This window comes from Cetorhinus maximus, chromosome 12 (genome assembly GCF_964194155.1).
Source record: "Cetorhinus maximus chromosome 12, sCetMax3.hap1.1, whole genome shotgun sequence".
Classification (NCBI taxonomy): Eukaryota; Metazoa; Chordata; class Chondrichthyes; order Lamniformes; family Cetorhinidae; genus Cetorhinus; species Cetorhinus maximus.
This window is the reverse complement of record NC_135890.1, coordinates 26,507,581-26,532,569: the sequence shown is the minus strand read 5'-3', so window position 1 is coordinate 26,532,569 and position 24,989 is coordinate 26,507,581. Positions and strand designations below refer to the sequence as shown.

The 24,989-nt window shown below is 41.5% G+C and overlaps 1 protein-coding gene across 8 annotated transcripts in view; it reads left to right on the top strand.

Moving 5' to 3' along the window:
* Window positions 1-24,772, top strand: part of fam185a (family with sequence similarity 185 member A) — an 85,509-nt gene extending 60,737 nt beyond the window's left edge. For 3 of the 8 annotated variants that reach the window (XM_078553265.1, XM_078553270.1, XM_078553267.1), the window contains 3 exons: window positions 8,303-8,398; window positions 19,963-20,097; window positions 21,681-24,772. In XM_078553265.1, coding sequence (XP_078409391.1) covers window positions 8,303-8,398; window positions 19,963-20,097; window positions 21,681-21,799 — 350 coding nt within the window. In that variant the 3' untranslated portion in view covers window positions 21,800-24,772. Of the gene's footprint in view, window positions 1-8,302; window positions 8,399-19,944; window positions 20,098-21,680 lie in introns of all 8 variants that reach the window. The other 5 variants (XM_078553268.1, XM_078553266.1, XM_078553264.1 and 2 more) reach the window with 3 other exon arrangements.
* Window positions 24,773-24,989: the final 217 nt, after the last annotated feature.

The following is a 24,989-nucleotide window of genomic DNA, read 5'->3' as shown; positions in this document are numbered from 1 at the left end:
CTTACCCTTCTAAACTCCAGCAGATACAAGGCTAGCCTATCCAGCCTTTCCTCATAAGAGAACCTGCCTATTCCAGGTATTAATCTAGTAAACCTTCTCTGAACTGCTAATGCATTTACATCTTTCCTTAAATAAGACCAATACTGTACACAGTACTCCAGATTTCTTGCTGCACCTGCATACTAACCTTTTGCGATTCATGCACTAGGACACCCAGATCCCTCTGCATCTCAGAGCAATCTCTCACTGTTTAAATAATATGTCTCATTTTTATTTGTCCCATCAAAATGGCAACCTCCTATTTTCCTACATTATACTCCATCTGCCAGATCTTTGCCCACTCACCTAACTTATCCATATCCTTTTATAGCCTCTCTATTTCCTCTCACAACTTACTTTTATGCCTATCTTGTGTCATCAGCAAATTTAGCAACCACACTACCATTGGTCCATTCATCCAAATCATTTATATAAATTGTAAAGAGTTGAGGCCCCAACACCGATCCACCTTCAGTACTCCTTATAGATTTTACATTGATTAGCCATGAGATCAAGCAGTATGCATAAATGCACGACAATGAGTTAGATTTTCACATTGCTATTAAAAGTTTGGTGGTGGTATTTACGGTGGGATTGGGCAAAGTGTTGTAGAATACTATCCAAGACACATAGATAGATATGGGGTTCTGCAATGGATATCACCACATTCAGATTAAGCTTGCTGCAGATGCTAAAATGACTGCCTGTAGTCACAGTGGCATTTTTTGATCTGTTAAGATTTGAAGAATGCTACTAAGATGACATTCATTGTCTAACCCTAGTTCCCCTGAAATTGCTACAAGCCTTGTGGAGATTGGTGTTCCCACAGCAATGTTAAGTAGGGAATTCCAGGACTTTGATAAAGCCAGAATGGCGATTATATTTTCAAGGAACAGATATAGTATAATAATAGTTGTTACTGGACTGATAATCCAGGGGCCTGGACTAAGGATCCAAAAAATGTGAGAATTAATTTTTTAAAAACTGGATTCTTTGTTTAAAAATGTGGAAGTAAAAAGCAAGTACCATAATTAGATTTTGCCCAATTGAATAATTCTTAATATTTTGTAGATTCCTCCATTTTTTTTGTTTGAAATACTTTTTACTATTCATAAATTACTCTCATTGTCCAAAAACATTTCCTTGAGAGAAAATGTGTCTTTAGACTGTGATGGTCTCTACAAATTTAATTTTCTTTTCAAATAAAGCATGTATTGCTATCCTCGTGTTTAGATACTTTAGGTATATGATATATGTCATATTTAGGTATATGCGCTGGCATAGCGGTATTGACCCAGGGTAATGTTCAGGGGACCCAGGTTCAAATCCCGCCATGGCAGATGGTAGAATTTAAATCCCAATAAAATCTGGAATTATAAGTTTAATGATGACCATGAAACCATTGTCGCTTGTTGAAAAAAACCCATCTGGGAGAAGGAAACCTGCCACCCTTACCTGGTCTGACCTATGTGTGACTCCAGACCCACAGCAATGTGGTTGACTCTTGAATGAAATGATCTGAAATAGTCTAGCAAGCCACTCAGTTGTATCAAACCGCTACAAAGTCTCAGAAAAAGGTATATGCTATCCCTTATAATTTATATTATTTATGTAATTTACTCATGCTCCAGAAACACAAGGATTTTTTTTATCTAGCCAAGCAATATTTATTTGCAAAAGTCAAACTCAAACATTTAGCTCAATCTATTAATGTGTGACCTAGAAAAATAATAAGTGATGCATAGTTGGCCATAAAACAATTTTATTTGGCTTATTTTGTTAATTAAAAAGGTCAAAGAAACAAGTTGTATTCTTCCATAGCAGCAGGTCTATAAAACCTTAGTAGTATTTCACTGTGGAAGTAATTTTGCACTTTAAGTTAACATGAAAATAATTCAATTTTAGAAATTTAAGATTGTGCCATTATTCTGGTTGTTGGTAATTTCCTCCTGCAGTTATCACAGAGCAAAAAATTGCATATTGGCTGGTAAAGGTAACTTTACTGGCATTAATGCCACTCCACACCACTGGTATTAAACTAAACGCACCGCACCAACTTAACCAATCATTGGATGATGTGAATTTTAGTTAATCTGCCATTGCTCTCCCATTGCTAAAAATCACAAACTCAGCCGTGTTTCTGTAGTTTGCAAACTGATTATCTCTACTAGCCATTCTTTTTTTTCTAAGAAGGGCTGGAAGGAGATCTGTTATAAGCGTAGAGAAGCAAGGCACTAAGGAAAAGATGGTAGCAGCATGCAATATTGGCCAGGCCAAGGCAGAATGCATTTTGGCATTATTAACTGAATCAGTCTAAGGCTGCAGGAGATCTATTACAAATATTGCCTTAGTTTTGAGACTGAGTAATTGCAGCTGCTCTGCTTGTTGTTTAAGCACAACAGGAGTCAACATTTTGCTGCTGAATATTTTTAAGCATCAGGAGATGATACTAGATTTTGTTCAGTTATGATCAACTGCATTCAGTAGACGAGTAATATTCTTGTTAGTGAGAGTTCATTTCTCAGCCATAATAACAACTTATATTCATATAAAACTAAAGCAGCAAATGATGAAATTCCACAACAGGTCAGCAAATGTAAACAGAAGGAATCTGATGAAGGGTTATACCTGAAATATTGACTCCGATATTCCTAGGATTTCCTGATTTTTGTTTCAGATTTCCAAAAAAATCACTATTTTTCTTTTTGTTTACATTTGTACAATACCATGAACATGTTAAAATGCTAAAAGGTTCTGCATGACGGAGCAATGAACGCCAAGATGTAATAGTATAGGAAAGATTGAAAAGATTAAAAGACTGAAAGTGTGGTTGGGGATAAAGGGTTTTTGAGACAACTTATAAAGGCAGGCAAAGAAGTGCCTAGGCAGAGAAGTTTAGAGTGGGAGATCTACAGATTTGGGCTGAGGCTGCTGAAGACCACCATTGAGATTGTAGACTGGAGGGAGTGGGTGGAAAATGCACTGGAGTTGGAAGGTAGGATGAACAAGTGTTATAAGCACAGAGCTGGAAAATAAATAAAAGGTCATAAAATGTACAGGCTGTGGCTAGCCAAGACAAAATACATGTTGGCATTAATACAGAATCAAAATACTGCAGGTGCTAGAAATCTGAAATAAAAATAAATACTAATTAGGCTAGGCACTAATTGCGTAGGAAGACTTTTTGCCAGAAGCTGTCAGACCTGCTAAATTTTGGCATTATTATTTGGAGCTCAATAGGGATGTTAGACATAATTATTGACTTCAGGATTTTACATGGCAATGCACAGAAAAACACAGAGATGGCCCATTTGGCCCAGCCGGTCCATGCCAGTGTTTTATACTTGATTCAAGCCTCCTGTTATCCTTCCTCATCTAAATCTGTGAACAATAGCTATCTATCCTCTTTCCCTCATATGCGGATTCTCTCTAAATGCATCTATGCTATCAATTCAATCACTCCCTGTAGTAGCAAGTTTCACATTCTCTTCACTCACTTGGTAAAGATGTTTCTTTTCAATTCCCTATTTAATTTTTTGGTGACTTTCTTCTATTTATAGCCTCTAGTTTAGCTCTGCCCCACAAGTGGAAACATTGGGCGGAATCTTCTTGGTCCTGCTGAGGCAGGTTTGAAAGCAGGACCAGGAGCAAATTTGGAAATGAGGGCAATGTGTTCCCGCCTCTGGGTGATCTTGCCAGAGGGGTCATCAACAGCAGAGGCTATCCATTCGGCAGTGACAGCCAGTTTGAATACTTATTGAAACATTCAAGATCCTGAGGGGATGTGATAGGGTAGATACCGCGAGGATGTTTCCTCTTGTGGGGAGACGAGAATAAGATAGAGATGAGGAGAAATTCTTTCTTTGAGGGTCGTTAGCCTGTGGAATTCTCTTCCCCAGAAAGCAGTGGAGGCTGGACCAGTAAATTTATTCAGGGTGAGTTAGATAGATTTTTGATAGAAAAGGAATCAAGGGTTTGGGGCAGACAGGAAAGTGCAGTTGAGACCACAACCAATCAGCTGTGATCTTAATGAATGGCAGAGCAACCTTGAAGGGTTAAATGGCCAACTCCTGCTCCTAAGTCTAGGTTCTTGTGTTCACTTGTAGACAGATTGGGGACATCTCTAGGAAGAACTCAGTGGTGGACAGGTTCTATCTACTTTCCTAAATATAGGTATAATGTTGTTATCTGCCAGGCTTCTGGAACTGCAGTTTGTTTTAAACAAATTATTAAATATGTGTTTTAGCTTACCTGCTATCTCATCTCTAGATTCTTCAAAAATGCACAGATAAAATCCACCTGGGCCAGGGGTATTATCTTTCATCTTTATTTAAGATTTCTCATTTTTTATTTAAAATGTGTGTAATTCATTTCTAATCTCATCTTCCATTTTTTATGTTCACCTGAACCCTGGTAAATTCTGAAGCAACATGATTTAATATTTCTGCCATTTCACTATCACGGCCTTTTTTATCCTATCCATCCATTAGTAGGCCGACTCCATCCCAGCTGATAGATTTGGTGAGACTCTGACTACAGCTGTTATACCTACGGCAAAAAAAAACTACATTAAAAGCTGATGAGAGAATGGAGGAAAGTGCTGACTCAAACTGAGGAGTTTATGCAGAAAAGGATGTTAGATTGCACTGGAGTAGTAGAGGGAGAAGAGTGTTTTTTCTTATTCACTCAAGGAATGTGGGTGTCGCTGGCTAGGCCAGAATATATTGCCCATCCATAATTGCTCTTGAGAAGGAGGTGGTGAGCTCCCTCCTTGAACCGCTGCAGTCCATGTGGTGTAAAAGGTACATCCACAGTGCTGTTAGGCAGGGTGTTCCAGGATTTTAACCCAGTGACAGTGAAGGAACGCAATATATTTCCAAGTTGGGATGGTCAGTGGCTTAGAGAGGAACTTCCATGTGGTGCCATGTTCTACTGCTCTTGTCCTTCTAGATGACAGCAATCATAGGTTTGGAAGGTGCTCCCTAAGGAGCCTTGGTGAGTTCCTGCAGCACACCTTGTAGATGGTACACACTGCTGCCACTGTGTGTCGGTGGTGGAGGGAGTGAATGTTTGTGGATTGGGTGCCAATCAAGTGGGCTGCTTTGTCCTGGGAGGTTTCAAGCTTCTTGAGTGTTGTTGGAGCTGCACTCATCCAGGCAAGTGGAGAGTATTCCATCACATTCCTGACGTGCCTTGTAGATGGTGGACAGACTTTGGGGAGTCAGGAGGTGAGTTACTCGGCATAGGATTCCTAGCCTCTGACCTGCTCTTGTAGCCACAGTATTTATATGGCTAGTCCAGTTCAGTTTCTAGTCAGTGGTACCCCCCCAGGATGTTGATTAGTGGGGGATTCAATGATGATAATGACAACGGGCAATGGTTAGTTTCTCTCTTGTTGGAGATGGTCATTGCCTGGCACTTGTGTGGTACGATTGTTACTTGCCACTTGTCAGCTCAAGCCTGGATATTATCCAGGTCGTGCTGTTTTTACAAATGGACTGCTTCAGTATCTGAGGAGTCACGAATGGTGCTAAACATTATGCAATCATCAGCAAACATCCTCACTTCTGACCGTATGATGGAAGGAAGGTCATTGATGAAGCAGCTGAAGATGATTGGGCCTAGGACACCATCCCAAAGAACTCTTACAGTGATATCCTGGGACTGAGATGATTAAACTCCAATGATCACAACCATCTTCCTTTGTGCTAGGTATGACTCCAACTAGCGGAGAGTTTGATGTCAAGGACAGTTGCTCTTGCCTCACCTCTGGAGTTCAGCTCTTTTGTCCATGTTTGAACCAAGACCGTAATGAGATCAGGAGCTGAGGGGCCCTGGTGGAACCCAAACTGAACAATGCTGCTTTATATCATTGTTGTTGACCCCTTCCATCACTTTACTGATGATCGAGAGTAGACTGATGGTGTGATAATTGGCTGTGTTGTATTTGTCCTGCTTTTTGTGTCTAGGACATACCTGGGCAATTTTCCACATTGTTGGGAGATGCGTGTTATAGCTGTACTGGCACAGCTTGGCTAGAGGCACAGCAAGTTCTGGAGCACAAGTCTTCAGTACCATTGCCGGAATATTGTCAGGGCCCATAGCCTTTACAGTACACAGGGCCTTCAGCCATTTCTTGATATCACGTGGAGTAAATCAAATTGGCTGAACACTGGCATCTGTGATTCTGGGGATCTCCGGAGGAGGCCAAAATGGATCATCCACTTGGCACTTCTGGCTGAAGATTGTGCAAATGCTTCAGCCAAATCTTTTGCACTGCTGTGGTGGGCTGCCCCATCATTGAGGATGGGAATATTTGTGGAGCCTCCTCCTCCAGTGAGTTGTTTAATTGTCCACCAGCATTCATGACTGGATGTGGCATGACTGCAGAGTGTGTAACCCCAAATGGGGGAGATAGAATAAATGTATCATCTAGAACAATGTTAAAAAGAGGTAAAATTCCTGAATGAGTTGGTGGGTGAACAAAAACTATTGGCTTGAATAAAAAACCGTGAAAAAAAAATGCCAAATTTAATTGAAGAGAGGGTCATGCCAGCTTGAGCATAAGAAAAACAGTCCTCCTAGTTCAGGCTTGTCCAACCTTTTCGCACGGTGGGCCACATTTCAAAATTTTTCTCACACAGGAGGCCAATGAGCAAATTACAGAAAGATAAAGTTTCACACAACATTAAACATGAATTTCAAAAAAAAGCTGAGGTATGAAAAGAAACAACTTGCTCACCATAAAAACAATGAGTAATAAATAAAGATGAGTGTGTAATAGTGTATGTGCGCTCATCCTCACTCACTCACCCTCACCCACTGCAAGAGCGCATGATGGTGTTTGTGGATGAGGGTGAATGAGAACCCTGATACTGGGAATGAGCCAGACTTATGTACACACACTGGCCTTGCAAACACTCTCTCTCTCTCTCTCTCGCTCACACACACACACACTCTCACTCTCTCTCTCATACGCACAAGCACACTCACTCACTCACACACTCTCTCACACACACACACACTCTCTCACACACGCACACACTCTCTCACACAGACACACACACACTCACCCTCTTCACACTCTCGTTCTAACCTTACCCCTCCCACACTCCCTCGCCGCCCTCCCTCGGCCACCTGCCCTCCTCCATGCAGAATCTCCATTCAAACTCACCTGTTTGACTGGCAGTTTGTAAACCAGCTCCGGGGGCTGCATAGAGGAGCTTCACAGGCTGCATCTTGCCTGCCGGTGTACATTGGACAAGCCTGTCCTAGTCCATATTGGCAATCAACTGCGAAGAGCTGCACAGGTTGCAGTATCTAACAGGATTGTGTCTGGAGTGTTGTCATGTGGAAGTTAATCATGTCTGGGGAAATGGTGATCTAATTAGTTATTTGGTTTCCAAACACCACTTACATTTTTCACCAAATTCTGAACTGTAAAAATTATTTATTCCACAGCTAACCAGAATGGACTATTTTCTGTAAAAATACAACAATTTTCAGCAGGAGCATGCCATTGGATCCCCTTAGAAGTACTCAATACATCACCAATTGATGGGGTGAGGAGGGGCCAAATTTGAAAGGAGTGTTATTTGCTGCATGTGGTCCCCTATAAATCACATGGGGTTCAAGTTAGTCCTTTTTTATTTTATTAAACAAAGAAAATTTATTAAACTTCTAACAGTTGATTGCCTTCAGCTAATGGGAGAGATAATTTATAAAATAAAAGAAAAATGTATTTAATGTTTGCAACTATCCTCTAGTTTTCATATACTTGCCTTTTTAAATTATTGTAAATTCAAAATACTGGAAAATTCACCAAATAATGTCAAAAATCTAAATTTTCTAGTGGGCATGACCCAGCCTCATGGAAAATGAATTCTCTGCCAAAAATAAATTATCTTTCTTCCTTACCTGTCTTCATACTGTTTTCTTATATTGGGGTGTATGAATAGTCTGCAAGTTGGGCCCTTTTGCAGCCATCAGTTTACTGAGCATGAGGCATTTTGCAGAGCTCAATACACCATCTTGCTGATTATCACTCCAGTGCTTTATTTTTTCACTTCCCCTCCCTGAGACAATGTGCTGTTTAAGCATTGAAGAGCTCCAGCTAACGTTCTACTAAAGGTGCCAGGGAAGTTTGAATAACAGAAGAACCTCTGATACAAGCCCAGTTGTTCAGCATATAGTTTATTTTTTAAGGAATTGCTACATACAAATAAAATGCCAACAGCTAAAGTATTTGATTGTTTATTTGTAGATTCCTCAGATGGTAGTCTAACAGCTTCCACACAACAGGGTGACCTGGATATTTACATCAGCCAGCTGGGAATTGTAAATCTGCTAACTCAAGAAGGTGAGATTGCTACGATCCCCATAAAGATCGATAACTTTTATATAAAAAGAGGATTTGAATGCCCAGTGACCAACTTGGAGGAATTGCTTATTGTAACAAACTAACAAAAATCAACATTGACTAAACATTACTTAGTAGGCAACTAATACTCTAAATTACAGAAAAGATAACCCTTATTCGTGTCTTAACACAATCTATAACCCCAGGCTGTATTTATATGTTAGAATGCAGAATTGCAGTCTTAACAGGAAACTGTCCAAATTCACTCCCAGCTTCCAATAGGTTCGCTTCTCCCCGTTTAGCTGAGTTGTAACATCCAGTAATCATCAAAATCCCTTGCCCTCAGTCTTCTGTGAATTCCCAAACCAGTTTCCAGGAGTAAGGCCTGCTCCTTCTCCATGTCTTACCTGGGCGAATCTTCCAGTGTCCTTAAATCTCTGCAGGATCCTTCTCATTGCCCAGTATTCAGCCTGGTGACTAAGTGAAAGCAGCCTTTTCCCTTCTCACAATAGATACTATTTTCCTCTTTCTCTTTGTCTCTCTTGTCTCTGTGTCCAGGGTTTTTCAAAATCAGACTGCCTAAAAGTCTATAACACAAAGCAAGAACAGCTGCCTCTCTTTGTGTTCAGCTGTGAAATTTGGCATGTGGGTTTCAGTAATTCTTAACCTTGGCTCTTTATCCCCTTGGCTGCCATCACTGGTCTGTTGCTAGACAGAGTCCAAAACAACTTCACACTATCTTCCAGGGCATTCTGTTTTACCTTAAATTAAAAGGGGGAGTCCAAAATATAAACATCATATAAAACCTTGCATAACAAGATGCAACAAAGAAGTCACAACTGCACCTTTTAACTGAGTAACCTAATGGGGAACTTGCAGGTTGAATTTGAACTCCATACATCCATCCATCCATTTTCACACCTCTTTTCCTGCTAAGGGACGCGGTGGCAGTAAGTTTGAGCAGGGCCGACCAGACTTCCCTTTCCTTGGGCACACATTCCAGTTCCTCCTGGGGGATTCCCAGGTGTTCCCAGGCCAGCCAAGAGATGTAAGCCCTTTAGCGTGTCCTGGGCTGGCCTCGAGGTCTCAGCCCTGTGGGCTGTGCCTGGTACAGCTCTAGCGGGAGCCTACCAGGTGGCATCCTTTATCAGGTGCCCGAACCACCTCAGCTGACCCCTATTGATCCGGAGGAGCAGTGACTCTACTCCAAGGCTCTCCCGGATTGCCAAATTCCTCACCCTGTCCCGGAGGGTACGCCTGGAAACCCTGTGGCGAAACTATCCAGTCAAATAACTAAAGTTTTGATTTGAGATTTTTGATGTTCCAGGCTATTCCAGGTAAGCTGTGATGGACAGAGGACTAAGAGTACAGGTGTTTGGTAACACTTGTTTTGGGTCAATTAACCATCAGGATAGTTCCCTCCAATGCAACAACAACTGACATTTATGTAGTACCTTTTAACACAATAAAATATTCCAAGGTGCTTCAAAGGAAGATTATAAAACAAAATTTGACACAGATATCATGGCAGATGATTTAAATTTGGTCAAAGAGGTAGATTTTAAGGAACATCTTAAAGCAGGAAGAAGAGATATGGAGCGGTTTTGGGAGGGAATTCCAGAGCTTAGGACCTTGGCAGCTGAAAGCTCGGCTGCCAGTGATGGAGCAATTAAAATTGGGGATTCTCAAGAAGACATAATTAGAGGAGCGCAGGTATCTTGCATGTTGTGGGCTGAGGCAGTGACAAATATAGGGAGGGGCAGGCCATGGAGGGACTTAAAAAAAGAACGAGAATTTTAAAATCAAACAAAGCGTTGTTTAACCGGAAGTTAATGCAGGCCAATAATCACAGGGATGATAGATGAACGGGAATTGGTGTGAGTTAGGACATGTGCAAGTGAGGATAGAATGTGGGAGGGCGGCCTCCCGGAAGGAGTGGGAGAAGTGCATTGGAATAGTCAGGTCTAGAGGTAACGGAGACAAGGTTGAGGGTTCAGCAACAGATGAGCTGAGGGAGGGCAGAATGTGACAATGTTACAGATTTGGTAATAAGTGGTCTTGGGTGATGGCGTGGATATGTGGTTGGAAGCTCACTTCGGGGTCCAATATGGCAACAACGCTGTGAACAGTTGGTTCAGCCTCAAACAGTTGCCAGGGAGAGGAATGGAGTCGGTGGCAAGGAAATAGTGTGTGTTGGGGCCCCATTGTGGGTATCATTGAAACAAAATGTGACCTTATTGTTAAAATTTACATTTATTTCTGTCACACATTGAAGTTAAGGTTGATTACGTGGGCACATTTGGCTCGTGATACATTACGCTACCAATCAAATGTACAGCAGAGTTTAAGCACTGCATCCTAATGTGTGACCCCAGTACATGTCCTTGTGGATATACATCTAGAATCTGTGTACAATACAAAAACTGTGACATTTTCCTTTTGGTTAAAACAAATGAATAATCTGATCTTACAGTACCAAAAAGTGACCATAGTGTTTTGCATCTATGCTAAATTCTCAACAAGAGGAATTTCCCCAAGTGAAAAACCTGTGATTCTCACATTTTAAATGGACCTCTTACATGGTTTCCTCTACTGTCCAAACTTGGTGGAAGATGGGAAAGCTAATGGTAAAGATGAAGATTTTTCTGACAATTGTCTGTCCTGATCTAGAAAGATCCTATCCTGTCAGCATTACATAGTGAGGAGAGACTACAGAGAAGTGTGTTAATTTTTATCACGTGCCAAGACCCACATTGCAGACTGGCAGCATATGTTCATAGGTGCCTGGCTGCAATTCAAACACCAAATCAGCAAGTTTCATCATACGGCTTGTATTATCCATGTAACGTCTGAAATTCATGCTTGTTAACTCAAATAAATCTTTAAACAGTTGGTGTTAGTTCCAGAAGTTAGCTGCAATTAATTGATGAGGTTATGAAAAGAGACTTGAGAAGTTACAGATTTTTTCACTAACACTGAGAAGGTTAACGGGTATTTGATGGAACCCTTCCAAATTTGCATCCTTAAGCCAGCGAAATAGTAACGAGAGGGCATAAATTTAAAAGCATCAAAGAAAAAAAATAGAGGAGGATTGAAAAATTCTTTACCACAAAATGGTTAAAATGTGGAATATTTGCTGCAAATTGTTGAAGCAGAATCTATGCATTTTTAAAATTAGTTGCTTGGGAAAGTGGAATTTTAAAAGCAGGAGTGTAGAATTGGGTTAGATGGCTCATGTGAGGAAAATTACTTGCTTGGGCCACGTGGTGTTTCACTGTCCTGAAAGATTCTGTGATATATATTCCAGTTTTAGTAAGTGAGCCTCCTTTTTAAAGGGATTCAAGAATAATCTAGTTAATTTTCTGCTATCAATTATATGCTAGACAAAACATCCTATAATTTAACTCCTCACTGATATTCATCATTGCGAGGCTGCTTGGAACCTTTCATTTTCTTACCATTTAGTCATGTCGGTGTTAAATTGAACAGTATGTTTGATTACCCATTACTGAGCCTCTGCAGCCTGGTCTCTGTGCAGGACCTTACAGCAACTGAGTGTTGTTATAGCAGAAAGGAATGTATTAGACAGACATGCATTGTTGGAAGCCCTGTTATTTTTGAAGAGGTTAAGGTCTAATCTTAGACCCTTAGACTTAAAGAGTGCAATTGGGCTCTAATTCCCGACAGACTTTAAAGCTAGCAGGAAACCTTGGTCAATTTTTTTTCTGATGGGGTATAAAAGAATGGAATTAGTTTTTTTTTAAATCTCCTAAATATACATTTCTGGCTGGGATTAATAGGTAGTTACAATGAAGCTTTATGAATGTTCAACATATATAGCATGGGTTTATGTAAACAGAATGAACCCAAGAGCCAGTTCTCCAATGTTGTGCTTGGAAGTATGGCATGCGATGGTAGAGAGCTAGGTTTGTGAATCAGGCATGCAGGCGGGCCTCTCTGCACTTGGCACTGAACCCCTGATTTCATGGGAAAAAACATTTTGGCAGTTTCTAGCATGTGCTGGCCTCCTTCATGGCTCCAAATTATCTTAATTCATTATAATGAACCCAAAGTCAGTTTTCTGTGTTCTTCTCCATGCAGCATCTAATTCACTGAGTGCACATACAAAATGCTGGAAGGCATCAAAACTGTTCACTCCAAAAGCCTGTTATTCAAGACTATTATGACTGACCTTTGTTACTTGGGCTTTGAATTTCTGAAGGCCTGCTTCACCAATAGATGTGTGGTGGAACAAAAGCTCTGGTGACCTGTACAATGAAACTTTGCACAAAATGCTGTTGCGGGATCATTAAGGTTCTGGGATGAGTGATGAGTAGCAAAAGTGCACATTTGTAACAACTGGTGTAAGTCAGAGTAGCAAAATGGCATTTTGTCAGGGGGGGAATTAGCCTTCGAAGGACAAAAGAAGCTAAATGCCACCTAATAAACGCCATTGATCTTTTCTGGGATCAATTACCTTTATCTTGCTGCCTTTGGAGATTTTCCTGGGACTTCAGCAGAATCCATACTTTTAATTGATGATTGGTCTGTAAAGGCTATACAAATATGGAATTCCTGAGGTAGCCATGTAACTCTCCCAGACATGTTCCCTTAGCATGGAGGGAGCAGACGTCTAATAGACCAATATTCCATCTCCCCTTCCTTCCCCAGAGGGAAGTTAACCAGGTGGAAACACAAACAATTGCCTGTCTGACTCCTGCCCCTCTTTCCACTGGTTGCTGATTAACTGCTGCTACTTCGACTTCTCCATCTCACTAATGGTCAGCCTCTTTTTAAAAGTTCGTTCATGGGATGTGAGCGTCGCTGGCTAGGCCAACATTTATTGCCCATCCCTGATTGCCATTTGGAAGGTGATGGTGAGCTGCCTTCTTGAACTGCTGCAGTCCATGTGGTATAGGTACAATCACAGTGCTGTTAGGAAGGGAGTCCCAGAATTTTAACCCAGTGACAGTGGAGGAACGCAATATATTTGCAAGTCAGGATGGTGAGTGGCTTGGAGGGGAACTTCCATGCGGTGGTGTCCCCATCTGTTTCCTGCCCTTGTTCTTCTAGATGGTAGTGGTCGTGGGTTTGGAAGGTGCTGTATAAGGAGACCTGGGGAGTTCCTGCAGTGCATCTTGTAGTTGATACACACTGCTGTCATTGTGCGTTGGTGATGGAAGAAGTGAATGTTTGTGGATGGGGTGGCAATCAAGCAGGCTGCGTTGTCCTAGATAGTGTTCAGCTTCTTGAATGTTGTTGGAGCTGCACTCATTCAGGCAAGTGGGGAATATTCCATCATACTCCTGACTTCCACCTTGTAAATGTTGGACAGGCTTTGGGGGAGTCAGGAGGTAAGTTACTCACCACAGGATTCCTAGCTTCTGGCCTGCTCTTGTACCATAGTATTTATATGGCTAGTCCAGTTCAGTTTCTAGTCAATGGTAAGAGTGTTGAAACCAGAATGTTGATAGTGGAGGATGCAGTGATGGTAATGCCGTTGAATGTCATGGGTGATAGTTAGATTCTCTCTTGTTGGAGATGGCCATTGCCTGACACTTATGTGGCGCAAATGTTACTTGCCACCTGTCAGCCCAATCTCGGACATTGTCCAGGCCTTGCTGCGTTTGGACATGAACTTCTTCAGTATCTGTGGAATTGCGAATGGTGCTGAACATTGTGCAGTCATCAGCGAACATCCCCACTTCTGACCTTATGATGGAAGGAAGGTCATTGATGAAGCAGCTGAAGATGGTTAGGTCTAGGACACTACGCTGAGGAACTCCTGCAGTGATGCCCTGAAACTGAGATGATTGACCTCCAGCAACCACAACCATCATCCTTTGTGCTAGGTATGACTCCCATCAGCGGAGGGTTTTCCCCTGATTCCCATTGACTCCAGTTTTGCTAAGGCTTCTTGATGCCACACACAGTCAAATGCTGCCTTGATGTCAAGGGCAATCACTCTCATCTCACCTCTGGAGTTCAACTCTTTGTCCATGTTTGAACCAAGGCTGTAATGTGGTCAGGAGCTGAGTGACCTGGGCGGAACCCAAATGGAACATCAATGAGCAGGTTATTGCTAAGCAAGTAATGCATGATAGCACTATTGATAACCCCTTCCTCCACTTTGCTGATGATCAAAAGCAGGCTGACGGGTTGGTAATTGGGTGGGTTGGATTTGTCATGCTTTTTGTGTACTGGACATGTCTAGGCAATTTTCCACATTGCCGGCTGGATGCCAGTGTTGTAGCTATACTGGAACATTTTGGCTGGCGCCGTGGCAAGTTCTGGAACACAAGTTTTTGGTGCTTTTGCCAGAATATTGTCAGGGCCCATTGCTTTTGCGGTATCCAGTGCCTTCAGCCATTTCTTGATATCACGTGGAGTGAATCGAATCGGCTGAAGACTGGCACCTGATGCTGGGGACCTGCGGAGGAGGCTGAGCGGTATCATCCACTTGGCACTTCTGATTGAAGATTGTTGCAAATGCTTCAGCCAAATCTTTTGCACTGATGTGCTGGGCTCTCCCATCATTGAGGATGGTGATTTTTGTGGAGCCTCCTCCCCCAGTGAGTTGTTTATTCATCCACCACCATTCATGACTGGATGTGGCAGGCCTGCAGAGTTTGGATCTGATCTGTTGGTTGTGGAATTGCTTAGCTCTGCCTATCACTTGCTGCTTATGCTGTTTGGCACGCAAATAGTCCTGTGTTGTAGCTTCATCACGTTAACACCTCATTTTTAGGCATGCCTGATGCTGCTTCTGGCACTCGTCATTGAACATGGGTTGATCCCCTGGCTTGATGGTAAAGATAGAGTGGTGGCTATGCTGGTCCATGAGGTTATATATTGTGGTTGAGTACAATTTTGCTGCTGCTGATGACCCACAGCGCCTCATGGTTGCCCAGTCTTGAGTTGCTAGATCTGTTCGAAATCTACAGTGGTAATGTCACACAACATGATGGAGAATATCCTCAATATGAAGACAGGACTTTGTCTCTATAGGGACTGCGTGCTGGTCACTCCTACGGATACTGTCATGCACAAATGCATTTGCGGCAGGCAGGTTGGTGAGGATGAGGGCAAGTATGTTTTTCCCTCTTGCTGGTTCCCTCACCACCTGCCGCAGACCCAGTCTAGCAGCTATTGTCCTTTAGGACTCGGCCAGCTCAGTAGTGGTGCTACTGAGCCACTCTTGGTGATGGACATTGAAGTCCCCCATCCAGAGTATACTCTGTGCCCTTGCCACTCTGTGCTTCTTGCAAGTGGTGGTTTTTACAACAATGGTTTCATGGTCATCATCATCAGACTTTGAATTCCAGAATTCATCACTACCATGGTGAGATTCAAACCTGGGCCCCCAGGGCGTTATCCTGGGTCTCTGGATTACTAATCCAGTGACGATACCACTACACTACCATCCCCTCTGATGACTCTCTTTTTCCCTCCCTGAACTGGATCTATTTGGGCTGGTGCTGGTAGGGGCTGAAGTCTTAATTGGTCCTTTTCCTGATCATCCCTGAAGTTTAGGAGACTACTTACCGGAAGAGAAGAATTTTCTTCCAGTGGTGTGTGTAGACACTGCAGTGCCTGGCAGCAGAGGGCCAGATATGACTGCTTGAGTCATTTATGGAATGTTCAGTGCTACCAAGAGTACAATGTAGAATTGAATGTTTATTTTGCTGAATTGATATGAACTTGCCAAAATATCACTTGCCCATTCCTCAATGGGCTTCCTTCACCCAAATAATTTGAAGGGTCTCTTCCTCCTTGTGGATGAGGTGTCATAGGCTGGATAAGAATCTGCTCAAGCAGGCGTTTCATTTGAAAAGAGAATGAAGAGACCCTTTGAGCAGAAGGAGGTGATACAAGAACACCACAGAGAAGACTACATTCTACATGTTGTGAAATGCTGAGCAGGAAGTAAAGAAACAGTTTTGTGAGTGAATTGGTGAGAAAACATGCCACAATTTTGCAAGTGACACAAAACATATACCCTTGGTAACCACCTAGTTGTAGGTACTTTTTTAGATGTTTGGGAGGGTTAAATGGTGGAAGCATGCTTTACAAGTTGCATTGTAGATGTGGCAGCATGATTTTGGATTGAGAGCTTGCTGCATGATTAATCCAACCAGCTGTTTGCTTTCAGTGGGCACCATAATGTCAACAAAATGATATTTAAATCACTGAGACGTGGTTGAGGGAAGGACAGGATTGGCAGCTCAACATTCCAGGATATAGAATCTTCAGGCGAGATAGGGGAGGGGGTAAAAGAGGCGTTGCATTATTAGTTAAAGAATCAGTTACTGCAGTAAGGAGAGATAATATCTTGGAGGGGGCATCGAATGAAGCTTTGTGGGTAGAGCTTAGGAATAAAACAGGGGCAGCCACATTGTTAGCTGTTTATTATAGAGCCCCCAGATAGTCAGCAGGAAATTGAGGAGCAAATATGTGCACAATTTGTGGAGGTGCGTGAAAACAATAACACTAGGGTAATTATATTAGGTGATTTCAACTTTCCCAACATTAATTGGGATAGACATAGTGTTAAGGGCTTGGATGGAGTGGATTTCTTGAAATGTGTACAGGAGAACTTTTTAGGTCGATATGTACAGGGTCCAACAAGGGATGGCGCAGTGCTGGACCTAATTCTGGGGAATGAAGCCGGACAGGTGGCTGAGATGGTTGTGGGGGGAGCATTTTAGCGATAGTGATCACAACATGGTACAGTTTAAGTTTGTTATGGACAAAGAAATCGACAAGTTGCAAAAAAATGTTTTGGATTGGGGGAGAGTGGATTTTAGTAAAATAAGGCAAAAATCTGGCCAAGGTAGACTGGGAACAGTTACTTGTGGGGAAATCTACAGAGGAGCAGTGGGGGATGTTCAAAAAGAAATGGGGAGGGTAGAGGCTCAACATGTTCCCTCTAGGGTGATAGGAAGGAGTAACAAGTTCAGAAAACCATGGATGACCAGACATATTCAGGTTACGATGAGAAGGAAAAGAGAGGCTTTTAGCAGGTACAAGGGAAGCAAATCAGCAGAGGCATTATTGGAGTACAGAAAGTGCAGGATGGAGCTTAAGAAAGCAATTAGGAGAGCAAAGAGAGGATATGAGAAAGCTCTGGCTGGTAAAAGTAGAGAAAATCGCAAGATATTCTATAAGTATATCAATGGGAAGACGATAACCAGGGAAAGAGTAGGGCCCATTAGGGACCAAGGGGGCAATCTAAGGGTGGAGCCAGATGACATCGCTAGAGTGTTGAAAGAATACTTCACATCCGTCTTTACCCAAGAGAATGAGGATGAAGGTATCGAACACGGGGAGAGAGGCTGCGAGGTTCTTAAGCAAATTGATGTAGGGAGTGACAAGGTATTGGAGCTGTTTGCAGGCATGAAAGTGGACAAATCTCCAGGTCCAGATGATTTGTGTCCCAGACTGCTGAGGGAGGCAAGGGAAGAGATCGCAGGGGCTCTGACACAAATTTTTAATTCCCCTCTGGCCACGGAGGAGGAGCTAGAGGACTGGAGAACAGCTAATGTGGTTCTGCTATTTAAGAAGTGATAAGAGATAAGCCAGGGAACTACAGGCCAGTGAGTCTCACATCAGTGGTAGGGCAACTATTGAAGAAAGTTCTTAAGGAGAGTATCTATCTCCATTTGGAGAGGCAAGGTTTGATCAGGGATAGTCAGCATGGCTTTGTCAGAGGGAGGTCATGCCTAACAAATTTGATTGAATTTTTTGAGGAGGTGACCAGGTGTGTAGATGAGGGTAGTGCAGTTGATGTAGTTTATATGGATTTCAGCAAAGCCTTTGACAAGGTCCCACGTGGGAGACTTATAAAGAAGGCAAATGCACATGGGATACAGGGTAATTTGATAAGGTGGATTCAAAATTGGCTTAGTTGTAGGAGGCAGAGGGTGAAGACAGAAGGCTGCTTTAGTGACTGGAAGACAGTGTCCAGTGGCGTACCACAGGGATCTGTGCTGGGTCCCTTATTATTTGTCATTTATATAAACGTCATAGATAACTATGTGGGGGGTAGGATTAGTAAGTTTGCTGATGACACAAAGATTGGCTGAATGGTTAACAGTGAGGCTGAATGCCTTGGGCTACAGGAAGATATAGACAGGATGGTCAAATGGGCAGATAAGTGGCAGATGGAATTTAACCCTGAAAAGTGTGTGGTGATACACTTTGGAAGGAGTAATTTGACAAGGAAGTATTCAATGAATAGCATGGCACTAGGAAGTTCTGAGGAACAAAGGGACCTTGGCATGTGTGCCCGTAGATCTCTGAAGGCAGAGGGGCACCTTAGTGGAGTGGTGAAAAAGGCATATGGGACACTTGCCTTTATCAATCAAGGCATAGATTACAAAAGTAGGGAGGTCATGTTGGAGTTGTATAGAACCTTAGTGAGGCCACAGCTGGAGTACTGTGCGCAGTTCTGGTCACCACATTATAGGAAGGATGTGATTGCACTGGAGGGGGTGCAGAGGAGATTCACCAGGATGTTGCCTGGGATGAAACATTTAATTTATAAAGAGAGATTGGATAGACTTGGGTTGTTTTCATTGGAGCAGAGAAGACTGAGGGGCGACCTGATCGAGGTGTACAAGATAATGAGGGGCATGGACAGGGTGAATAGGGAGCAGCTGTTCCCCTTAGTTGAAGGGTCAGTCACAAGGGAGCATAAGTTCAAGGTGAGGGGCAGGAGGTTTAGGGGGATGTGAGGAAAATCTTTTTTACCCAGAGGGTGGTGACAGTCTGGAATGTACTGCCTGGGAGGGTGGTGGAGGTGGGTTGCCTCACATCCTTTAAAAAGTACCTGGATGAGCACTTGGCATGTCATGGCATTCAAGGCTATGGGCCAAGTGCTGGTAAATGGGATTAGGTAGGTAGGTCGTGTTTCTTACATGTTGGTGCAGACTCGATGGGCCAAAGGACCTCTTGTGCACTGTGATTCTGATTCTGTGTTCGCTGTACTGGAATTAAAATCACTCGCTGCTTGAGAAGCTGCAGTAAGACTGAAATTCCTAGAACCTGACCTCTTTTTATCCAACCCTGGGGTTCTGAGGCCAATTGTATTTGTCCTACCACTGCTATCATGGCACAAATCAAAAATTAAATCTGGTATGTATGGCTCAGCTACCTGATTGATAAACTTGAGCCATCAGGCGATCTCAAGGGTGTATGTCTTATTTGTTTTCCTATCAGAAACTGGGTATGGAATATTTCTCTTTCAAGTCCCAAAATTAACATTTCAGTTAACTTACAGCTCCTTTTAATGTATAGTCGCTGCTTGAAACCAGTTCTGACATGATAGCTTCCTTACAGTATATTTTGCAACTTCCTGCTTCAAGGAAGTTACTGCAATTGTTGGTGTAAACCAGTATATTCACCTGTGAGACAGTATTTTTTGGCTAGACATGTATACAAATTGTTTGTACTAATATTTCACTTGGACTGGGCTATTGACAGTTTTAAGATGCATTTACTTATGTTTTTGTGGAGTGTATATATTTTTTTATCCTTTCTAAAAGTTGTCATGATCTTGGCAGGTTCTATCACATTAAAAGTGCCCAAAGCTCTAAGAGCTGAGTTACAGCTATCAGGAATCGTAGTAGAGGTCAGTCCTGAGATTCAGTTGGAGGACATTGATAGCAGCACACAACAAGATCACCAAATTATTCATGGTAAGGTGAACCTTTACAGGAATAAATCTAAAGTTAGGTGTAAATTCTCCATATACAACAAACCTTAATTTAGCTTGAATTGTTTTCTTCTATCTTTTGTAAGACTAGTGTGTTGGAAAAACTGCCCCATTAAATAATGGATTCTGCAGTATACTGTTTTTGGTTCCCAAATTTTTGCCTCTGGCAACAGGTTGGCTAAAATAATTGAAAAATTAAGTGGTAGAAGTTTTCTTACCCAATTTTCCACCATTCATTGTTTTTGTTTCATTATTAATCATGATTCTGTAACCTTTTTTCCCCAAACTGTGCTGATACTCACCTAAGTTATATCGGGACATAGGTTTAAGGAGCAGGAGGTTTAGGGGGGATGTGAGGAAAAACTTTTTTACCCAGAGGGTGGTGACGGTCCAGAATGCACTGCCTGGGAGGGCGGTGGAGGCGGGTTGCCTCACATCCTTTAAAAAGTACCTGGATATGAGCACTTGGTATGTCATAACATTCAAGGCTATGGGCCAAGTGCTGGTAAATGGGATTAGATAGGTAGGTCAGGTGTTTCTCATGTGTCGGTGCAGACTCGATGGGCCAAAGGGCCTCTTCTGCACTGTGTGATTCTGTGATTCTGCAATAATTGTGAGTAATTTGAAGTTTAATTTATTCCCATTTTTCCAGTTTTAATTTGTAAACAATATTTGTGTTTTAATCAGAAAACTCTAGTGGACAACTGGCACTAATGTATAACCCACTGTTTTTGTATAGCAGTGTGCTGTGCCACATCACCACCCTTAAAATGAAAACCTATTTTTAATCTTTTAAACTTGTTTCACACCAGCTTAGAGTGTCTTGAAGATCATTGGACATTGGACTCTTTTCAAAACATTGTGGTATCATTAAAGCAAATAAAATGTTATTTCCATAGACAGTTTTGGAGGGCACTTCCATCCCTTTGAATGTGGACAGTAATGTTAAAATATGTAAATTCTAAAGTGTTAGTAATTATCCAAGTGCAAGAAAGACATATAAAAATATTTAGCGGGTCAGGCAGCATCTGTAGAAAGAAAAGCAGTTAGTTTCAGGTCAGTGACCTTTCTGATGAATGGTCATCAACCTGAATCATTAACTCTGTTTCTCTCCGCAGATGCTGCCAGACCTGCAGAGTATTTCCAGCACTTTGTTTTTATTTCAGGTTTCCAGCATTTTCAGTATTTTACTTTAAAATAAAAATATTTGTTTATAACCAAACTAGTGTTTGAAATATTTCAAGTTTGTTCTGTCAAAATTAACTTTATTTCTGGAATGCAAACTATATAAATAAATATACACAGGCTACATTTTGTGAATTTTATTTAAACACAAGAGGTTTAAAATAAATCAATAACCTAAACAATTGAAAATAGATTATTTAAACAAAACAATGACAACTACAATACACAGCAACCTTGTACGTAGGGACAGTGGGAAGAGGTTTGCAAAGTAAAAATGTTGCAGAAAGAATAAACAATGTCAGGACAAATGTGATTTGTGAGGTGGTAAAGTATTGTTTTACATGCTTCACTAAATGATGCATTTTTCCCATGTGATTTTAGCTTTTCTGAATGGCAGAAGAGAAGGTACTCATTTAATCAAGGCTCATGCAGTGCGTGGTATGCTGAACGTTAAAAGCCATAGTTGGATTGAATCTCTCAAACTAAAGTCATTACAATGAGTCCTTACACCGAGTGGATTTTTGTTTTCTCCTTATTGATGTGTCAAAAGTTTCTATGTATAATCATTAGATGCACTCATGATACTTCAACTGCAAATAAAATGATTTAAATCATGTTTATTATATCACCATATGTCATAAACTGTTCAAACAATTGACTATGATTGATTATCAAATGTTTGCCAGTTTTTGGTGATTTAATATTGTAACATTTAATTTCTTTGAATAAACATAAAGTGCTAAGCTGATAATATTTCGTGAATGCAGTGGTGACAGTCACCTTTTTGTATAGTCACAATCCTGGACCTGTACCATAATTTTTGTAACTTTCTTAATAAATATGTTATCACAAAAATACTCAACAATTTTTGCCATATTGCTGATTCATTGTTAAAATTTACGTTGCTGCAAGCTTGTTTGATCTCTTATGTAAGCTACATGTAACACAGGTTACCAGCAAATGTATGAAGAATGTATTTGAATTACAGTGAAACTTGTACAAATGGGACATCCCAAAAAAAAGAAACCTGCAAAAAAAAAAAGAGCATTTAGTGACCATCCTAAATAACCGATACAGTAATCGATAAAGCTGAACCTTCACCATGGATACTCACAAATTTTTATAAACTATGGACGACCTTCAATGCACCAAGTCTGTTTGCAACTCAAAGCACAGTTAGATAAATGCAAAGTAGCAACAGGTGAAAAAATGGTTTCTATGGAATGGAGATCCCTTTACTTGCAGAGTAGTAGCAGCTTGCATGGTTTTTTTCTGGGGTAGAGAGGTTTCTCTGCTTTTATGGATGCTGGTTAAAGCACACCCCATTCCACAAAAGTCATGGTTTTTCAACCCACATAGATTGACCGGTACTGTCCTGAAATGAGACGTGGGTGTCTAAAGGCCTGGAAGCTCATTAGATTTTCTATGGAGGTGATATACATGGTGATCATTGCGTTAAATTTCACTCTGCAGTCTACACCCCCTCCCCCACTCTGGATGTCACCCAACTACCATTGCGGAGAGCCATGACCGCTTGGAGCGGAGGCAGAGGGGGCTGAGGAGTCAGGAATTGATGGCAGTGACATTCAGGAGAGGGTATGAAATCTGAGTATCCCTGAAAACGGTGGTAGGAAGACACACATAGAATGGGGGCTTGAGGAGATGGAGATCAGGGTTTTGGGTAGCAAAGTTGACTGAGAAAAAAGGGGAAGGGGACTAGGAGTTAGGAGACTGAGACTGAAGTAGGGAGAAGGTTGGGAGAATGGGATAATGGCACCATCATTGTTTGCAGAGTCAGGATAAGTAGTAACAGCCATTACTGGGGCTTGAACGCATCTCCCCAGAGTATTGTCTGGGCCTCTGGATTACCACTATGCCACCGTCTCCCCCATCCAGTTGACAATGCATACAATGACCTGCTATGGTCTATGACCCAAGCCCTGAGTTTCTGGTATGATCCGGCTAGGGACCAATAACGTTTTGTTTAAAGTAGACAAAGTTTGAGATGCAGTACACTTGCTAAGAGAGTAAAGGCACAAGATTCCACAGGATTTGAACAAACAAAAATAAACTACTATACAAGGTAAAAAAGATAAAACAATTTACAATCACTATCTCATAATCTAACGTTCACAGTTAATATGAGGCACATGTGAATTTATAGGCAAACTGTGGTCAATCACACCACACTGTACAATAAATAACAAATGCGACCAAGACAAATCCCATGAATTTCTCCCAACCCACCCGCCGTCAGTAAACAGAGTCAACCAATCTCGCTAAAATGTTGATTCCCTCACGAGGGGCTCCCAACTTTTCACTTTCGAAGATTAAGCCTCTGAATTCCCTCAAAGCTTTTCCAACTCTGACTGCCTCAATGACTGCTCGCCTCCCAGGGTTTCAATCTTGTTCCCCAAGACACTGTTCTCCTGGATTTCCAAGTCTGCACTTACAGGCGCAATTTCAGCTCTTTAATAGCTGGCACTCCCCCTGGATTTCACCAAGCTCCAATCTCCCCAGCTACACCAAGCTATAAATGGCTCCCAGGGATTCTTCTGAGCCCCAGCATGTAGCTAGTGACCTCCTTCCATCTTTCAGCTCCCAGACTTCTGCTGAGCCCTAACTGCACAGAGTTATAAAACAGCTCCTGGGACTTTTCCTAAGCCCCAATTACTGACAGCTAGCTAACAGCAGCATATCTGTTGCCTGGAGCTTGCGAACAGCAGCACTTTTTCAATATGGCTTTTTTCCCTGCTCCAGAACACTCAATTCCATAGCAAACACAGATAAGTTGAAACCCTAGAACTTTCTTAAGTCCACCCATCTCATTGCTGACTTAGCCTTCCAAGGCTCACTGAATGTTTTTAAGTTAATTGTAGCCCTAACCCCCAAAACAAAACAACTCTCTGGGCTGCATTCTTTTGCAAGCAGTGTTGACTCCTTGTCTCCAATTCTCCAGCTAAGTAAGCCCACCTGCTCTTTTATGATTTTGCTTTTCTTGCTGTTAACTCCTTAAGTTAACATGGCCCCAACCTTTTAAGTGTAATAGTCTTCAAACTGCTTTAGTTGTATTTATTCCACTTTCTACAGTTAAACTTTAATCTTCCCAGAACTAACACTTACCTCTAAAACAGCACTGTGAACCTTGAACTAGAGATTTATGACAGACCATTTTGAAAATAAGGACACCAGATGCAGATCCCTTAGGTGTACCTAATTTACAGGATTCACAGTACTACATAACATAGCTACAAAATACACATTAACCAAGATCCAATTTCAATCCCACATCTTTAGAGCGTTGCCTCAAACTTGAACTAAGAGTACCTACTGAAAAGAAAGGTTTCTTTCTTTTAAAACTTATGACAGAGACTGAGTATATGATCAGTGATTGTAAAGGGCTTTGAGACTGAGGTTGTGAAAGATGCTGAATAAAAATGGAAGTATGCATGCAATAAAATTTCATAAGCAAACTGTTATTTTTGAATACTTTGTCCTTTATTTGTCAGTATGTTTTGAAATGTGTACATCCAAAAAGTAGTACAAACAAACCTTTTCAAAATGATTTAAGCAATACTTTGAACACAGTATTGTGGTGATATTGTTTTTGGATGTTTCATTGGCAGAAGTACTTTCATAGCTCAAGAAGTTATGTCCATAATAGTATAAAATCCAGTGTTGCAGAATTTG